General features: G+C 37.1%; 1 protein-coding gene across 2 annotated transcripts in view; it reads right to left on the reverse strand.

The window, feature by feature from the left end:
• Window positions 1-14,935: 14,935 nt before the first annotated feature.
• The window catches only part of LOC124797963, a 168,203-nt gene continuing 162,191 nt past the window's right edge, over window positions 14,936-20,947 (reverse strand). For both annotated transcript variants that reach the window (XM_047261126.1, XM_047261125.1), the window contains one exon: window positions 14,936-18,665. In XM_047261126.1, coding sequence (XP_047117082.1) covers window positions 16,275-18,665 — 2,391 coding nt within the window. In that variant the 3' untranslated portion in view covers window positions 14,936-16,274. The remainder of the gene's footprint in view (window positions 18,666-20,947) is intronic.

Below are 20,947 nucleotides of genomic sequence, written 5' to 3' on the forward strand. Positions count from 1 at the left end.
AGAAGACTGAGAGATAAAGCTCCCTGTTATGCCTACAACTTGCACCATCAATTTGGTTTAATTTACTTCAAGGGTGTTTTTAATTTGACAGTACCTCCACTTATATTGCCTCTTTTAACTATTTCTTACAGCAAGGTTCCCTCTCCCTCTACTATTTTATTTTTTGCTATGTTGTCTTGGATTATATATTTCATTTTACAACTTCTCTGCAGTTGTAGTGCATAGATGCTGTCACCTGTCCCTTTGTGACTCCTTGGCTAAGGCATACTACAATAAAATTTCAAGTATTTTCAGTCAAAACTACAATGTTTCCTGTCCAAGCCTCATTCAATATGTAATTGGTAACCTAAAAAAAGGCACCCCACTTTCACTGTGATACCTTTAAAAAAAGTTTTTTGTAGACTGGAGATTTCATCCAGAGAGTGATGAGTTAGTTGTATGCTGTTTTCATTATCTGTATCTCACAGAGATGAGTTCTGCCTTTCAAAGAGGTGCCTCATTTTTCTCCTGTACTTTAATTCAGTCACAGTACAACTCTCTCACAAACTTTCACCAATGCCACAACAATGTAAGATATTCAATTAAATAATCTTTCAATAATAAGAACTCACAAACTTTGTTCTTTCCTCTAACAGTGTAATCCACTATTATTTACTACTTCACAGTTTTTCGGGTATTCACAGATTTGTTCTTTCATGTGCAAGTTAACTATTGCCTCAATTGCTTCTGTGTGTTCTGATGAGTTCTTATTTCCAACAACTTGACAGAACACCCGAAAGCACACTACTAATCAAGCACAAAAAAACACCCCTTGAGGATTACCTATGGTCTCAATTTTTGATATAGGACCTTCTTACCGGAAATAATATTCCCAGTAGGAAAATTACGTGTTTTCTTTGCGAAGTAACTATTTCATAATTCTTTCTTCTTGTTTTCTTCATTTCTTCTCCTCCACATGCTTATTCAGCAGAGTGTGTATTCTTATTTCAATCAATAATACACCTCTCGTTTTGCTCCACTACTCTGACTTATAATACAGGAGACACAGCACCGATAACCACAGTGTTTTTTACTGTTACATCTTCTTTCACAGTGTTCTGGATCTGTTGTCAGGATACTGTATGAGATTCTGTTCAAATCACCACAGTGATACTAGGGTTTTATGGCGAAGCCTCCTCCACAGGCTCTTTCTTTGGTAATTCACCAACCAACTTAAATAAACCAACAACTTAAATGAAACTGTAGTTGAATGTTTAACATACACATTTGGCAACACATAACTTATGACCTATGTATGTGTATATTAAATATATCATTAATTTTGCATACCACATCATTTCTCTTTACTGACTCTGTTTTGTAGTAGACTATAATATTAAGAATGGCTCTTAATTTGTCGGTATAAAGAGGAAGATAGCATTGTTCAGTTCTATCAATACAGCAGGAACTCAGTCCCAAGCCGAGTTGTACTCTTCTTGACTGTCAAATGCCCTGTTCAGCAGCATGACGCCCTGCCTGTTGTCTAAACCAGCACGACATTTCTCTAAGTCTGTGGATAGAGATCTTTCAATCGGAATGACCTGATACAAAAATGCTTTCAACAAATAATGCCACTGAGAAAACCTCATTTCAAATTCTCTCAGAAGAGAAAATGTATATCTTCTGGAGATATAGTTCCTGCTACAGCCAATACAGATAGATATAAACAAATGAAAACAGTACTCCTAATGTTCACAGCAAGTCCCTCTATCTGGAGATAGTGATGACACACATGGGTGTGGTGAGAGACAGGTATGAAATTCCAGATAAAGATGGACTTATGATATATCAGAATGAACTATTTCCTCTTTTCTGTGATGATGGATGAATGTATGGTGCCAAAAGCTATAATTAGTATTTTGAATTTATTCTTCTGTGTCTTCATTAGCTCTGATGAGCCAGTCCATCATCCACTATAGCTTTGAATGTGACAAACTTTATAATAAAATCTTACTTTCTTATGTACTTTGCGTCCATCAAAATTCTGATGATTTCCCAAAAATTTCCTTTGAAAGTGGTGAGTGGGGTTCAGAATAAACTGCCACTGATTTGCAGAGAAGGCAAGAATAATGACATACTAAACAGTAGAGAACAACATAATTGCAACTGTAATTGTATTTACTGTTTTCCTTCAGATATAAAAGCCACAGAGACTGAGGAGAAAATGTACAGTTATGTCGCAAAAGGCGAAAACAGTCACTCAGAAATAAACTCAACAGGCAAATTTTGGATGCCAGATACACTAATAGTGCATTCAGGATGCAATCAAAGGTCAAAGAAAGACAATATACAGCATGGGAACAAAGAGGTGTCTGTATCTCTGAGAAGATGGACTCTGGTGAGGAATAACTAAATTGAAGATATAAAGACAAAAAAGGAAAGGATGTTATACTGAAATAGGAAACAAGTGGAAAAGCAGTAGCAGATACAAGATATTGATCTCAGCTGCTGAAAGCTATGTGGGAGGGAGGTGGATGGGGGGAGGGAGGGAGGGAGGGAGGGAGGGAGGGAGGGAGGGAGACAAAAATGAAAAGCTCACAGAAAAAACTTCACATATACAGTGATTATTCTCATTATTTCCCACACCTTTGTTGACAAAACATCTTCCAGATGGAGGTTGGTAAAAAAGATGATTTTCATTCATATAAAAATGATAGAAGAAACTTGCTCCTACACAAGTTTATAAAAATAGCTACAGAAGATGAACATACTAAAGACATATGTATATGCCCCTCCTCTTCTCCTAGCTATGTGCAGAAGTATCACCTTTGACAATCTTAAGCTACCTCAAAAACATAGCCACAGCTCTAAGAAGATGGTTATAATATTAAGAAGCATACAAAATAGATGTCTTTGAGGTAGAAAAACTGCAGAAGCTGTGATTGTTGTTGTTGCATTTGCTGTCAGAACCAGAGACGAGCGACAGCAAAAACCCTAATAACTATGTTATAATTTGATACATCTTGACTGTTAAACCTTAAGCAATTCAGAAATTGAACAATTTTCACTTAAATATTAAGAGATCATGAGACAATTTTTTATGTGTAGCAAATCATTTTCTGCAAAAGCAGTATCGGTTAAAGGAGAATACAACTTTTAAGTAACAATAATAAAACAAATGAACTCCTTTCATTCAATTCTCTCCAAGTGGTTATAACACATGTAGGAAGCCAGTTCTCTCCCTAACTGTTATAATGTTAAATTAAAATAATTTAATAATATAAAGGCATAGAAAAAATCATCAAAAATATGATATCAAAAGCTAAGCAATAATATAAATTCAAGTTCTCTAAACACATATAACATGATTACATTCAACTCAAATATGAACATAACTGTTCAGTCAGTCAAATCACATCTGCACTGTTGAAACTCATATAGTGCAATCAGTCAATGGGTTTTCCAGAATAAATACAGCTGTTGTCATCTGCTATAAATACAAGTAAGTACATATTGTTCATTTTAAAATTCAAAAAGGTACTCACCAAAAATACAAGAATATCAAAGAAACTCATTCAGTTATGATTATCTACACAATATTTCTCCTGAAATTTTGGCTTCAAATCTCAATACATAACAAGATTTACACAATTGGGAAAGAATTGTTGAAACTAGGAAATGACAGATAAAATAGCTTCATTTAACAATCATGTAGCAGTAGTGCAAATGAATAAGAAACAAAACATAAAAATTAACAAAAATTTTACAAACAGGTTAAAGAAGCTTTCATGAAAACCCAAGAGCTTTCATTTGTACTGTGTTAAAATGTAACTAGTGGCATCTCTGCTAAATATTGATGGAGTGAACATTAATTCTTGCATTTCTTTCAAACCTTAAAACATTTTCCCTCAGTCTCTTCCTCTATCAGACATATTTTGACATTTCCTCAAGTATTAAAGAAACTAATGCATGGACACAACCACACACACCCAAATGCACATGCTCATGGCTACGGAGCGTGTGTTTGGGTAGTTGTTTGCATGTATGTGCAATAGCTCAAAAGCTACTAAAATACTGTTTCTGTCGCATGTTTCGAATGCCATGCATTCAACTATAGGCAAGTGCTTGTATTTCCTTTATTTTATTTTGCATGTTATCTGCAGAGCAATCTCCACTGTTGTTTTAAAAAAATATTAATAAATGTATTTAGATTTTTTGCATAAAACGTTGTCCCAAACACAACTGTTCCAATATTTATGTCTTATTTTTTGCCGTTCCAACTGATCCTCTTACAGGTTCTTTGTGCTGTCATAACTGCTTCCAGATTCATGGACATCCCCAACCCTATTACAAAACTCAATAACCAAAAAACTTGAGTTTCACACAGTTCTAATGTAAAGTTTTTCAACTATTTGTCTCAAATATGTAACTTTTTATTTTCCTTTTGGTTGCTTCCAGAAGCATAGGGAAATTATATTCAGAAGGTGAGTGGCTCTTACAGTCCACTTGGTGCCACCTTGTTTTTTGCTGAAACTTACTCCTCCTATTTCTTTCTAACTTTCTGTGTCAGTGTTCTGTTTACATCAGATTCCTCCACTGATAGCATAAAAGCCTCTAATGACATAACAGTCTGTTCATCACGGTGGCACTGATTGGGACAAGCAGTTTTGTTATTTGCTGTTATAAGAAACATTTACAAACATAAAGATGATACCAATTTCAAGAATGATTGCATGTTGAAGGCTCAGCAGAAATATGTAGCTATAAATAACAGCAGCTTCAAAGCTGATCACAACTACAAGAATTCTTGCAGCTGTAACATTTTCATATAATGGTTGCTGTGTTCCACTCTGAAATAAAAATGCAATTTTAACCAAACTAGAATGTTCAATGGTACTTAAAAAAGTACTCAGAAACCTACTAAAATTCAGGGACAGTAATATTAGTAGCTACTGAGTAATGAGTTCACCAACACTGATATTTGGTTGACACTGATATCTGGTCTTATTAAAATTTTTATGCTGGTCTAAGGCTTCCATTCAGTCCCTTGTTGACTAGTCTGGTGTGGCAGTTGAAGATAGCAAAACGAAAGCCAAACTTTTAAATTTCACTTTCAAAAACTCACTCACACAGGACAATCGTAGGAACATCATTTCACCATTAGACAGACTCCCATATGGACACAGTAATAAGCAGCCCTGGCATAGAGAAACAACTGAAAAATCTGAAAGTAATAAATCACCAGGTCTGGATGGAATCCCAGTTCGATTTTACAAAGAATACTCTATGCATTGACCCCTTGCCTAGCTTGCATTGATCGTGAATCTCTTACCCAGCACGAAGTCCCAAGTGGCTGGAAAATGGAGCAGGCGACTACAGTATATGAGAAAAGAACAGTCCCACAAAATTACAGACCAATATCCCTAACTTCTGTTGGCTGAAAAATCCTTGAACATCTTCTAAGTCTGAATATAATAAATTTTCTTGAGACTGAGAAGCTTATGTCTACAAATCAGTTGTTGTTGTTGTTGTGGTCTTCAGTCCTGAGACTGGTTTGATGCAGCTCTCCAAATCAGTATGGTTTTAGAAAGCATCGCAGGTGCGAAACTCAGCTTGCCCTTTTCTCACATGATGTACTGTGAACTACGGATGAAGGGCAACAGGCACATTCCATACTTCTAAGATTTCCAGGAAGCATTTGACATGGTGACCAACTGCAGACTGTTAATGAAGATACGAGCATATGGAATGAGTTAACAGATATGGGAATAGTTGGAAGACTTCTTAATTACAAGAACCCAGTATGTTGTCCTCGATAGAGAGTGTTGATCAGAGACAAGGGTATCGTCGAGAGTGCCCCAGGGAAATGTGAGAAGACTGCTGTTGTTCTATATATACATAAATGATTTGGCAGACAGGGTGAGCACCAATCTGCAGTTGTTTGCTGATGATATCATGGTGTACAGTAAGGTGTCGAATTTCAGTGATTGCGGGAAGATACAAGATGACTTCCAGTTGGTCTGATGAATGGGAGCTAGTCCTATGTGGAAAAATGTAAGTTAATGCAGATGAGTAGGAAGATCAAACATGTAATGTTCAGATACAGTATTTCTCGTGTCCTGCTTGACACAGTCAAGTTGTTTAAATATTTGGGCGTAACATTGGAAAGCGATATGAGAAGGAACAAGCATGTGAGAACTGCGGTAGGGAAGGCGAATGATCGACTTCAGTTTATTGGGAAAATTTTAGGAAAGTATGATTCACCTGTAAAGGAGACCACATATAGGACACTGGTGTGACCTATTCTGGAGTACTTCTCAAGTGTTTGGGATCTATAGCAGGTCAGATTGAAGGAAGACATCAAAGCAATTCAGAGGCGGGCTGCAAGTTTGTTGCCAGTAGGTTTGACCACCACATAAGTGTTATTGAGATGCTTCAGGAACTCAAACTGGAATCCCTGGAGGGTAGGTGGTGTTCTTTTTGATTAACACTACTGAGAAAATTTAGAGAACCAGCATTTGAAGCTGACTGCCAAACAATTCTATTGCTACTAACATACACTGCATGTAAGGACCACAAAGATAAGATACAAGAAATTATGGCTCCTATGGAGGCATACAGACAGTCTTTCATCCTACTTGCGAGTGGAACAGGAAAGGAAATAACCAGAAGTGGTACAGGGTACCCTCCACTACACACTGTATGGTGGCTTGTGGAGTATCTATGTAGATGTAGATATAGAATAGCTGAGGTGACAGGTATAGAGACATGACAATGCAGCTTAAAGCAGCTTGTCTTGTTTAAGTTCATCACTGGTGCTTCTGAACCACACAACAGTTAAGTTGAACACAATGTATGTAAACAGAGCCTCACAATTATAACACCAGCTGAACTGCTCCCCAGTTTCGATTTACAGAGAATTTTTGTTGGGAATTGAGATCAGACTGGTTGAGTTTTGGACTTTCTGCCTGGGGTAAGTCAAAACTCTGCAAATAAGTGCTTTCTGCTTGGGTAAGTCAAAACTCTGCAAAGAAGTTACTTTTAGGTAATCTTGAGCAGTCTTGCACCCTTTTATACTTTATTGAGACAGATATAACAAGCAAGCAGTTACCCAAGGCAAATTATTTGTGCTTTTATGAGATTGTCATATCTCAGAAGAAACAAAATATAAACAGTATTCAAGTGTATTACTTATCTAACCAGTGGTTTTGTTAAAAATCAGGCATAAACAGTAAAAAGATACAGCCAGTACATCACCAAAGATAATAAGCAGCAGAAAGGAAGAGTAACTCCACTGCATAATTTAGCAAAAGGTAAAGGTAACAGCAAATTAACTCACTTACTAGTCAATCAAACCATGTTCCTCTTAAGAGATGTACTGAACTGTGAATCTCCAGGATTCAATTCATATATTCACATTAGTTTAGTGGGCCAGACAAACAGCAACTGACTCTCATGGGTTAGACTACCAATATCAACTGATGAGTTAGCTCCAATATGATGAACAACTCTAAATCAGGCAATGGGCTGGAGACTAAATTATGAACATGTATGTTGTACAGGACTCATGGAACCATGTATCATGAAGTAGTTAACATTACAAATGCATATACTAATGGAAGCTCATGCTTACAAGCTTATTATTTTTATCAATTCAAATTGTATAAGTGGCCTACAGTTCTCTGTTTTTCCTCATTGCTTGAATATGTTACTTTCATAAAAACACAATTATAAAATGCTTAAAGTACTATCTGCACTCATTTTACATATTTGGTTCATGTCAAAAGCTACTGTGCATTATTAATGTGACTGTATCAGGGTCTGCTGTGAAGTATGTGTAGAAGGGCATATGCTAACCCAAGGAAGTTAATCCAACATGACTAAGAGTTATTCTCAAGTTTCTTTTGAAACGTGACCAATAACTGTCACATCTCAACAACAAGGGAAAGCGTAGGGGTGAACATAGTGAGACAAGATCAATCATGCACAGATACAAACAACATACCAACTCTGACCATTTAACATGCGACTATTATGGGAAAGCCAAACAAGCTCATGTGTAATTAAGTGCCTCATTACAAGAATTTCAGTAGTCATTTAAAAACTGTTAAAAACTAAAATTGTAAGAACTAATGCTAAAGAATTGTCCTGCTTGAGGACTTCAGAAAGGAGGCTGATGTTTAAATAGGTGGTTAATTAATAAAACTGAATATGGACTGGGTGACAAACTCATTGAACAAACAAAAATTGTGATAACATTATTCCTAATGCACAGTATCACAAGCTGCAAAAGAGGAAGTGACTGTTGGCAAAATGACTGTTGAGTGCTTGAAGATGTGCAGGGATTAAACTCAGGAACACTGATTAGACCCTGATTTGACGAGTCGCTGGTCACTGAGGGAGGTGGCCAAATTGTGAAAATACTGGACTCACATTTGGCAGAAGTTGGAGTCAAATATAAATCTAGACATCCTAATACAGATTTTGTGGGTTTCCTTGATCACTTGTGCTGCATGCTGTCAATATGACATTAAACTCTTAAACTTCCTTTAGGAGGCTTATCACAGCCACTTGAAAACACCACGCAAGAAGCAGCAAAATGGGGACGATCAACACTGTAACTAAAAATATTGACTTTTACATTCTACTGGTTCTGAATATCACAGCTGTTCATGTTGCAAAAAGACTATGAGGAAACAGTAAGGGATACTTTTAATGGTCGAGATAATATTACAATATAATATTGCTTGAAGGATTATACATGTCTTAAATTTAGATTACTGGAAACAGAAATTTCAAATGAAGATTGTAAAAGCAAAAAAGTAAACTATGTTTCACAAACTGTTTGATTAATCTGTACAAGTTCTTTTATTATCAGCAAGCAGACATCATTAAGTGGTCAAGATAAATAGTTGCAACTAGTTGTTCTAAAAGATCAAGTGGAAGATTATCTTATTAATGAGGGTGAGGAAATATAACACTTTTTCCATGACTGGGAAAAAGTGAGTACTGGTTCACATGAAATAATTTTGCTATGTGAAAAAAATGAAATAAAATAAAAATCCTATTTCTGTTTGCTGACATGTGGAAGGTTGTATGCCAGAATAAACCAATTACAAATTTGAGATGACAGTACTTGTGTGAAGCAGGCAAAAATTCTAGTTACAGCAGATACACACATACAAGTGTGTAAAACATATCCTAGCTTTCAGAACTGTTAGTTCCTTCCACAGGAGGAAAAAGGAGTAGGTTGGGAAAGTTAGAAAAGAGGAGCAAATCAATGCAATCCCCATTCGAATAGGTCCTCTAAACCTCGGGATTCTGTTCCTCCACGAGGAAGGAGATCACAGATCCACAAGCAAGCAGAGTTTTCTGCTTTTATAGGTGTCTATTGGTGGTACTTAAAATTTTGCTACCAGGAGATAGGCACCAGTTGCCCATTTTGTCTCCTTGCAGTTTTTTCCCTACAACTGCAAATATGTCTTACATTGTCTTCTACAGCTACTGATTCAGAATATTACAGTACTTCCTATTGCAAAACAAACCAGCACTATGTGAAGACCATGAAGGATGTACTTCACACTGGCCCTCCTGGTGCAAAAGAAACTTGCACTTATCCCAAAGTGAATCATGTCCGGTGAGACTTTGGTATAATTCGTTGTTGGAAGTTCATATGAGTCAAACAAGTGACATCAAATTTTTTTACAGTTCCAGTGACAAATATTTTTCATTTTCTGGCAAATCAAATAGTCAAGGACTATTTTAAATACAAAATAATCATGGTTAAAAAAAGTATAATAATAATAATAATAATGTCGTGTGACTAGGGCCTCCCTTCGGGCAGACCGTTCGCCTGGTGCAAGTCTTCCGATTTGACGCCACTTCGGCGACTTGTGTGTCGATGGGGATGAAATGATGATGATTAGGACAACACAACATACAGTCCCTGAGCGGAGAATATCTCCGACCCAGCCGGGAATCGAACCTGGGCCCTTAGGATTGACATTGTCACGCTGACCATTCAGCTACCGGGGACGGACAAATAAAAGTATAAAATCTTTACATGTTCTGTACAGTTGTGTGAAGTTACTGGCTTACTCCCAAGTGAACTAACTATGTTATGATCCTGACATCCTAGAAATGAGCTACTTGATGTAATATGCAAAGCTATCCATGTAGGTAAACTTCTAGGTGGTAGTTACAGCCACTGATGACCACAGGCATCAATAATGTGGTTGGTTCACTTTAGTGTGCAAGGAGAATGGAATTTTAAGTAGAAATACCCATATGTTCACAATTTTTACGTGTTATTTTTGTGCTCTGTGTAGGATGTGCATGGTAGTATTGTGTATTATGAAATCAAGTGGTTCTTTTTTTTTAAGATCATTTCTGCTATTGGTCTTCCTTACATCATCTACAGGGTACACAGTAACACATTAAACATTTACAGGGTACTCAAGTACAGAGCTTTGCACAGAGTATAATTTATTCATTGCTAACATTTGGTTTAAGAACCATGGAAGAAGGTTCTATACATGGAAGAGAACTGGAGACACTGGAAGGTTTCAGACTGATTAGATAATGGTCAGACAGAGATTTAAGAACCACATTTTGAATTGAAAGATGTTTTCAGAGACATATACAGATTCTGACCACAATTTATTGGTTATAAACTGTAGATTAAAACTAAAGAAATTGAAAAAAGGCAGGAAATAAAGGAGATGGGACCTGGATAGGTTGAAATAGCCAGAGTTGGTTGAGAGTTTCTTACAGCGCGTTAGGCAACAACTGACTAGAACAGGGGAAAGGAATACAGTAGAAGATGAATTGGTAGCTTTGAGAGATGAAATATTGAGGGCAGCAGAGGATCAAATAGGTAAGAAGACAAGGCTTAGTTGAAATCCTGGAATGACACAAGAGGTACTGAGTTTAACTGATGAAAGGAGAAAATATAAAAATGTCGCAAATGAAGCAGGTACAGGGAATACAAATGTCTAAAAAATGAGACTGACAGAAAGTGCAAAATGGTTAGTGGACAAATGTAAGGATTTAGATGCATATTTCACTAGGGGAAAGACAGGTACCACCTATAGGAAAATTAAAAGAGGTCATCGATCGGAGAAAAGAAAAATGAGTGTATGAATATCAACAGCTGAGGTGGAAAACCAGTCCTAAGTAAAGAAGGGAAAACTGAAAGGTGGAAGGAGTATATAGAGGGCCTATAAGAGGCAAATCAAGTTGAAACCAATGTTATAGAAAGGGAAGAGGACGGATGAAGATCAGATGGAAGATGTGATACTGCAAGAAGAATTTAACAGAGCACTGAAACACTTAAGTCGACACAAGGCCCATGGAGTAGATGACGTTCTGTCAGAACTACTGACAGCCTTCAGAGAGCCAGCCATGACAAAACTCTTCCATCTGGTGTGTAAGATGCAAGAGACAGGCAAAATACCCTCAGACTTCAAAAAGAATGCAATAATAGCAATTTCGCAGAAATCAGTTGCTGACAGGTATGAATATTACTGAATTATCAGTTTAATAAGTTAGTGTTGCAAAATACTAACACAAATTATTTACAGAAGAATAAAAAAAAAAAAAACTAGTAAAAGCCAATCCCAGGGAAGATCAGTTTGGATTTCGGAGAAATGTAGGAACATGCAAGGCAAAACTGCCATGCATGTTACAGACCATTTTAAGATAGTGGCCAGTTGAACTTAATGCAACTAATCTGAACCTCTAGTGTCTTAAGAGAAAAAGCATTAAAAAATCCAAATAAGAAAGGCCTTGAAGCTATGCTCTATTTCATTTGCTCAGTCCATGACTTTTGGAATAGATTACATGACATTATTCACGATGCTGTTGCTTATGGTGAAAACAGTGTCAGGAGACAAGCGAGCTTCCCCAAAATGTCATTCAAAATGTATAGAACAGTTCTTAATAATATGTGAAACATTCCACAAGGGCTTGCAGCAACACTGATTAGCCAACTGAGTCATTCTGTTTTTTACTGCATTTTTTTGTAGTGAAAACAATTTTTTCTGGATTGTCATGTGTGGCTGGTGTTTGAAAGACCAATAAATATGGCACAGCACTGAAAGACCAATAAATACAGTAGAGCATTGATTAATTGAATATCAATCAACTGAAACACAGATTAACTGTATGGGATCCAATCAATCAGCAAATTTAAATTTGTGCACCATACACATTTGTATCGCAACTGCCTGGGATGACTAAAGAATCTTCAGGATTTGAAGACAGTGACCAGGAAAAGTTTCAAGATTGGCTGGATTGTGATACCAATAACCACAGTTAACAATTACCACTGGATGTTGAAGTCATTGCTTTGTCATTGACAACAAAGACCCACGTAACAATGAGGAAGAGCCTACCAACAATGGCTTTAAAAAAGGGCCATCCAGTGAGGAAGCTTTTCACTGCTCTGTTTTGTTATTAAGTGGTTTGGAAAACAAGAAGTGTGTGATGTCAAGCTACTGTGTTTAAGACATGTGCGAGCTTTAGCAGCAAAAAAAAGAATACCTCAACTCTGAAACAAAAGTCAATTTTGGACTCTTTTTACAAACTGTTTGGCTGCTTTAATATTAAATGACTACCTTTTGTGTAGTATGTTCAATATTTGTAATGCACATAAAGTACATACATATATCTGCTCCTTTGTTTCATATTGCTCCCATTATAGTGGTACATTTTTTTCGTAAATGACAGGTTATCTGAAAACCTTGGTCCCAAAGTGTTTCATAAAATACAATGCTCTACTGTAATACTGAACGTAAGTTACTATAGTGTTTCCAGCCATGAGCACAAATCTCTCAAATTATTTGTATTTCTCAACTTGAAATTTGAAGCTTTCACCTCAAAATATGTAGTCTGTAGTTTGTAGTTTGTAGTCTGTAGTTGGTTCACTCTGGCATAAGACCTTCCATATCTGATGATAATAACAACCCCCCGCCCTCAAACAAACACACGCACACACACACACACACACACACACACACACACACACACACACACACAGAGAGAGAGAGAGAGAGAGAGAGAGAGAGAGAGAGAGAGAGGGAGAGACTGACTTTCTTGGGCACTGCAGATTGCAGAAACCTGTTTTAAAAGCTGATATATAAACTGCACATTAGAAAGGAATAGAATGCTCTGTAGGAATGAACTATTTTGTGGTAAAATGAAAAGAACATGTAACTAATTTCTTGAAGTCCAAAAAACATGTGAGAGGAGATATTAACTAACAATTTTTTATGTTATTTCCCCATTTCTTTTTTTTTATTATTATTATGATGTTTCAATTTCATTTCTACCTACCTTTACTTAATACCAATTGGGCAGAAGGGCATACAAACAAAAATGAAAGATAGGCAGAAAGGAAATTGAAAGATCATAATAGAAAAAAAGAAACAGGGATGTAACAATGTCACCTTCACATCTCAAACATGGTTGCTACAGTCTTTACTCCAGCACTGTCACAATTCTCTACACCTAGACCTAAAATGAAACCCATTGTTCCAATCATCTAGTGATTTTTAGGGTATCTCCCACATCCACAAATCCTGACTGGCTTATCAATGTTACCTTGTCTTTTAAGACAATGCTGAGTTTTCCCTTTCCTCCTCTTCCCTTCAACTCCTGAAGAATGAATTCCTCGGTCCCAAAGCCAATTGTGTTTCTGTCTCCATATTGCACTATTGTTACATGTAATTTCAGTGTTGACAATTTTTCGCTGTAAATATATGAAGCTTTAAAACTTATTCTGCAAAATACACTTTACATGAGAGCATGAGCTCTATTGTTGGACAGGTAGTATGTTAACATCAGACATCAGAAGCTTCAGGAATGACATGATAAATCACAAGGAAATTTTTCTTCTTTGATGCAGTCAACTTGTGGTAACATTATCACACACAATAGACCTTAAATTTGTAAGAAGACAGTAGGTGAAAAGAGGAGACGGAAGAAAAAAGTGATGAGACTGATAATGGAACATCAATGAATAAACAGCTTGTTTCTCATGAAAAAAAAGACTACATTAGAAATGTATGACTCAACTAAATGTGGCTCTTCACTCCCAAGTAACTGTGCACACTCCAGAAAAAATCAAAGCTCAACTGTAATGTACACTATGACCAGATTTTCAGTATTTGTATCATGTTCTTCTAATCTTTACAAACATGGCAAACTTGCTCATATCACCACGCTGAATGAATAATTAAAATGAATGGAGTCTATTGTACATTTTATATATACAATACAAATTTTAGTGCAATTAAAAGTGAATTATTACATACAAAATTTTCTCAACTTAGCAACAGATAACCATCAGAATATAACTAAAAAACTAAGTCCAGTTCACATTAAACATACCAGGGTAGGACAGCAATGGCTCCTTGAAATTTCTGTTCAAAATATGTTTCCTCTTATAACATAAAATTGTACATGAAATTCACATACAAAACAAATGAAATAGTGATTATGGTTACATAAAAGTGTTTATACAAATGCCAGAACTGTGACCAGTTAGATGTGAGACTACCTTTTGAAAATATTATTCTGTTGAACTGCAAATATAAGCAGCTATTTTTGGCTGTGCCTCTTCTGTGTGCATTTAAAAGTATTCTAAACAATTTCCAAGGCCACTTCTACTATCAACAGCTTCCTTCACATATAATTCACTCTTCTTTTGTGGTACAACCAAAGTTTAGATGAAAAACATATCACCAAACAGAAATAACTGAATTCTAAAATGAACATAGATATCTTGTAAACAATGCTGAAATATACTCATCATCATAAGTTAGAACATTTAGGTTCTAAGAGATTTCTTCTACTAAAGAAAAGGAGAGAGAGAGAGAGAGAGAGAGAGAGAGAGAGAGAGAGAGGGGGGGGGGGGGGGCATTCAAAACTGCTGACTAGAAAGCTCATCAGTTTTATCTTTCTGTTAAACAAACAGGGAATCCCAGCAGTGGATGCTGTAAGACAGATGAAAGGAACTCAAGATGAATACATTGTACTACTGGTGCTAAAAACAGCAGTCATACATGGCACACTAAAGCTTGTCATAATAAACCATTTTGTTTGGTTATCAAACTTTTTTAATTACCTCATTCTCCAAGGGAATGAATTCTGTACATCTAGAACATTCATTACAATGAATAAAATGCAACGAACAACTGCTCACTTCATTAGTTTCTATCACTTTCAACTCTACATTCACACAATAAAATAGTGCTTCTTCAGTAACCCTCTATGAACTAGACAGGTTGATCAAAGCAAGACTATTATTGTGCAAGATCTCTACATAAAACAATTAACAACTAAGATGTGAACTTGTGATAACACCACAGGTTAACATCATAAAATTTACAGATATCTCTTAATATTTCAAATTTTCCATGCTGCAAAGCTCACTGCCACAATATATTTTCTTCTTTAAAAGTGTAGTACACTTACAGTCTGTTACACAAGTGAAATGAGCTTATATATGACCCCACTTACACAAAGGTTTTTAAAAACTTATAAAAACTTCAACAAGAAGAATATTTACAAATTTTGTATGCTTTGTTTAAAATTTACAAGACAGAAATATTGTTTTCAGTATATAAAACACAAATCAAGCCAGTACTGAGTCATCAGAGCTTGTTCAGCACTGTTAAGTCCTTGACAACAGTTACATATTTTATCACTTGTGAAATAAATATATTGCCCATTGTTACAGACATTCTATTATTTTGTATGACAGGAACAGAAATATGAGTCTCCTACATCTTGGGTAGTGGACCAGGAACACCAACATGGAGCCAGAAATTAAATGATAGTGAAAGACAACAAAAAATAGGAGGGGGGGACGTAACATGTTGGTTCCAGTCTAAATTCAATAGAAATACATTCATCACCAACATTAATCAGGTACAAAAGGAATATTTATTGATCAATCACACTTGTTGGTATGTTGTAATGAATGTAATATGAGTTCTAGAACAGAATGTGAGGCAACAGCACTTTTTTTTACCAAATCATGTTTCTGCAGGTGCTCTTAATGGAACACTAATTCACAGCAACAGTTTTATTTACACACAGGATCCAGGAACTGTGATCTTCTCATTTTTGGTACAAAACATTCAAATTGCTATTCACATTACAACAATCAATGATTCCATAATGCTCTTATAATGTGAAAAATTATCACAGAAAACATACACATCATTTACAATGACAATGAACAGTTTTACACGAGCTACCCTTGTACCTCAGTTTTATGGCTTGCTGCCTCACCATCCACCACCATATGGCCTAGACATATTGCCCCGAAATGGTCTGAAGAAACCTCGTCCAACATTCGGATCATGTGGGGGACGAAATGGAAATCTCGGAGGTGGCGGGACATTCCTTCTTGGTCCTGACCACCCTGGTCTCATTCGAGGATTAAACGGGCCCCTCATCATTGGAGGAGGCACCGACCCTGGTGGAGGTGCCATAGGTGGTCCAGGGGGGCCAGGTGGAGGGGGATTTTGGAAACCTCTAAGAGGACCCATTCCCCTGCCTCGGATCATCCTACCCCTGTCTGACTGATGAGCCCTCAAGGGATCATGAGATTCAAATCCAGGTATCTCATCATTCAACCAAGGTTCATTCTCATTTGTGCTAAATGCAGGGACACACCATGGTTGATCAGGTGGTTTCTGCACTGATGGAGTGTTTGATGCAGTAACAATAGTCTCTATACCTGATCCAGTTCCATTGCTTTCAGTCGTCTTGGCTGGTGAATCTTCTATCCATTCTGAATGTTCTTTACTAACATTTAGTGAGTTTGAACTCTGTGAAGTACCACTACTAGAATTCAGAAGTTCTGTGATAGCTTCCAAATCAGGAAGACTATTCCAGATTGCATCATCAGTTAGTCTACTTAGGTTGCTGTTTTCAGTGAGGGATTCTGTGTCCTTCAATTGCCCATTTCGGACATCATTAGTCTCTGTCGATTCTGCTACATTTATGTTCTTAGCATTAGCTGACAAAAGATCACAAAGAGATGTAATACCCACAGTGGTTGTGCTTGTAGCTCCTCCAGAGGTTTCTGGAGGCAACGGTGGTGGAGGAGGTGGAGGAGGGGGGGGTGGAGGTGCAAGTAAAGCTGTTCTCACAGAACTCCTTGGAGATGTTACATTCGGTGGTGGAGTATTTCTCAGACGTGGAACTGGTGCTGAACCACCAATAGTAGGGATTTTATGACACCCAAAAACTCTGTTTCGTGTCTTTGGTGACCCTTCACCAACTTCACTAAGAGGTGAATTAAACAAAACTTTTGATTGGTTATTTATATTGAATGACACCGTCTTACTGGTAACCTGTGGCAGTGGGGCAATATCCTCATCAAGTTTAACACCATCTCCCATTGAAGAACTAGCAACATTTTCATTTGTTTCACTAACTTCTTCATCACTCATCTCCATATCAACACTCTCCACATTATCCTGTGTTTCATCTCGTTTGTGTGGAAATGTTTTTGTTGGTGTTTTAGCATCTTCATTGTCATCTCTGTTCCGAAGTGGTGATATATGCATTGCCTTTACTTGCTCAGTATCATCTGAAAGAACTCCATCATCTGATCTGTTTGCATCTAATCTTGATGACTGTTCTCGATACTGTGTACGGTCCAAATCTCCAATATTGTTCTTGTGAGGAATAACTTTAATAGAAGGTTTCCTGTAGTCCACATCACCATCAGAACTAACTTCATTCTCAACTGAATTTTCCGATGCTGAGATAATTTTTCCAGCTCTGTAATCCTGGTCTTCGCGAAGCCAGGAGAGAACTGGAGGTGTTGGGGGTGGTACAAGAGGTGCATGCGTATCCCGGACAGGTGAGCCTGTCAAACTAATCAGGTTCCTGTGGTCAATATCCTTCTTCCGGTGTAGTGCTGGTCGGTGATCAACATCTTTCTTGTTGTGATTAGGGACAGGAATATGGATCAACAAACGGTGATCTGTATCTTCCAAAGGCTCATTCAATGGAGCAGGCTCTTCAGCAGCACCAGCACTGGCCAAAGGTAGGGGAACTAAGGTGCGGTGATCTACATCTGCAGAAGCTGAGACCATTGTAGAATTTACAATAGAGTCATCGTATTCAACAGGATCACTGAAACCTTCTTTTTCATACATTGGTGGGGACTCTGGTGTGTCGAGATCCTGTATGGGAACTTTATTCACTGGCAACACAGGCATCCATTCACTAACTTTCTCCCCAGAATCTGTTTGCCATGCAGGGTTTGTGTCGCTCCATGTTGGAAACTTTGGAGGGAGTTTTGTATTCCACGAATCTTCAGTTTCTTGATTTGTTTCATATTTGTATGTTGTCGTCTCCTCCAGTGGGAACAGATTTGGAGGCATTGGTGGTGGCTGCAAAGGACTTGATGATGTACTAAGAGGAGGATAATCATAGTCTGTATTTGAAGTGCTCTGAATTTCTGTGTCTGAAGTATACGAAATCTGCTTCTGCAGTGGTGCAGGCTCTGGTTCCGGCTCATCTTCATCCAATGTGAGACCTGGAATTGCTGTTGCTGTTGTTGTTGTGCTGGATGATGGTATTAAGGACTTTAGAAATTCTGTAATGTTGAATGTCTCTTCTGGCTTGGATCTGGAATTAATGACTTCTATTGGCTTCCCCTGAAAATGAAAGGATAATCACTCAATTTCACTAAAAGCCTGTAACATGGCAGCAACAATGAACACAAATAAGTACTACACATACACATGAATATTATTTTAAGTAACTTTTATGTTGTTCTCTTATTAGATTTCAAATGCAAAAAGTCTCATACTATTGCATTGCACTTCAAGCCTTCATTTTTAACATTAATCAAATTATGTGCTACTACTATTATTCTGAATATTTTCACATGCATAGGAGCCATAGAAATTTGGAACGAGGAATAATATCACTGGATTCAAGAACTGTGATAGCAGATTTCTGATCAACATAATAAATATTATAGAATATTAATATTTCCCCAAGGGCTGTAAAACCAAAACTTTTGGAGTTGTTATTGTATTGGACTTTAAAAGCATTGTTTTCAATGTGTCTTCAATGTAAGCTTATTTATGTCACACTGACGGTATGTTACAAGTACTGCAAACCACTGTATATTCTAATAGCAACAGCATACTATATTTCAAATGGCCTACCACAAAAGAAGAACAAAAAAGTGTAAACTGTCTCTCAGGTCTGAGAAACTCACTTAACAGACACACTGCAGCTACCACTGACCTTAGTTAACAGTCCAGGAGGGGACTGTCAATGGGGAAGAGAGCATGAGAAAAAGGCTGGAAAACTAACAAAATGGTAATATTCTACAAGTTGGAGAATGAAATGTCAGTATGTGGTAAGGAAATAATAAAATCTGAAAAGGAGAATAGAAATTCTCAATCTATATATAGCAAGATTCAGTGAAATGAAATATAAAGAAGATAAGGGTTTCTAGTCATACACATATATGGTAACATCAACAACCACCAAATATCGTATAATGGAGCATGATTCATTATGAACAGGAAGGTGGGGCAAAGAGTGAGTTACTGTGAACAGTTTAGTGACAGGATTAATCTTGTGTTAAGAGAGATGCAAATATCATATGGGAGACTGGAATGCTGCAGTTGGAGAATGGATAAAAGATAGAATAACTAAAGAATACAACCACAGCAGTAAGAATGATGGAGGCTCCTTGATTTTTTGCACTAAACTGCAGATAGCAGTCATGAGACGCTTGGATAGCCTAGTCAGTGGAATACCCACCTGCAAAAGGCGAAGCTTTCAGGTTTGAGTTCTGGTCCAGCACACAGTTTTAATCTGTCAGAATATCACAACTCAGTGCAAAATCTACTGCAAAGTGAAAATTCATTCTGGAAGCAAATATACTGCTTAAGAATTGCAAGAGGAGGAGAGATATTTGGCAAAGGCCTGGAGACATGAGAAGCTGCCAGCTATATTGTATCACGGTAAAATAGTGATTCCGAAAAAGATGATGGATTTTAAGGCCTATCCAGGAACAGATACAGACTCAAATCATAATTTAGTAATGAGGAAGAGTAGACTGAAGTTTAAGGGAATCTTTAGGAAGAATCACTGTGGAAAGAAGTGCGATACTAAAGTAAAGAGGAATGATGATGATTTAGTCTGTATGTGGTATTATAATAAATACAACAAGGGGGGGGGGGGGGGGGGGGGCAGTTCAGTTGATGGGAAATGGATGTCCCTAAAAAAGGCAATCACAGAAGTTGAACAAACAAATATAGGCAGAAGCAAGGCAATGGTGAAAAATCCTTGTGTAACAGAAGAAATACTCCACATAATCAACCACATAATACAAAAATGTTCATGAGCAAGAAGGAACAGAGGGATAGAAGTCAATGAAGGAATGAAATCAATAAGAAGTGCAGCAAAACTAAAGTGAAACAACTGTAGGGAAAATGAGAAGAAATTGGACATACAATGGTCATCAGAAAGCCATATTCAGCTTACAGAAAAGTCAAAATAATTTACAGTGAAACTAAAAGCATGGGTGACAACATTAAAAGTGTGAAAGAAATTCCACTGTTAAATACAGATAATACTGCAGATAGGTTGAAAGAGTACATTAATGGCCTCTATGAGGTGGAGAAATTGTCTGGTGACATGACAGAAGAAGATATATATGTTTATGTGGAAGACAGGAGGGATCCAGTACTAAAATGGGAGTTTAACAAAAATTAGGAAGACTGGTGATCAAACAAAGCTGAACGCAAAGCTAATATTCCTTCAGAGTTTGTAAAATCATGGGGGGAAGTGATTACTAAACAACTAATCAAGTAAGTGTGTGGAAGTTATATTGTGGGAGACATGCCACTGGACTTTCTGAAGGATGTCATTCACACAATCCCAAAGACGGACGGCAAAGGTAGATACAAGAGAG

Source organism: Schistocerca piceifrons, chromosome 5, assembly GCF_021461385.2.
Source record: "Schistocerca piceifrons isolate TAMUIC-IGC-003096 chromosome 5, iqSchPice1.1, whole genome shotgun sequence".
Lineage (NCBI taxonomy): Eukaryota > Metazoa > Arthropoda > Insecta > Orthoptera > Acrididae > Schistocerca > Schistocerca piceifrons.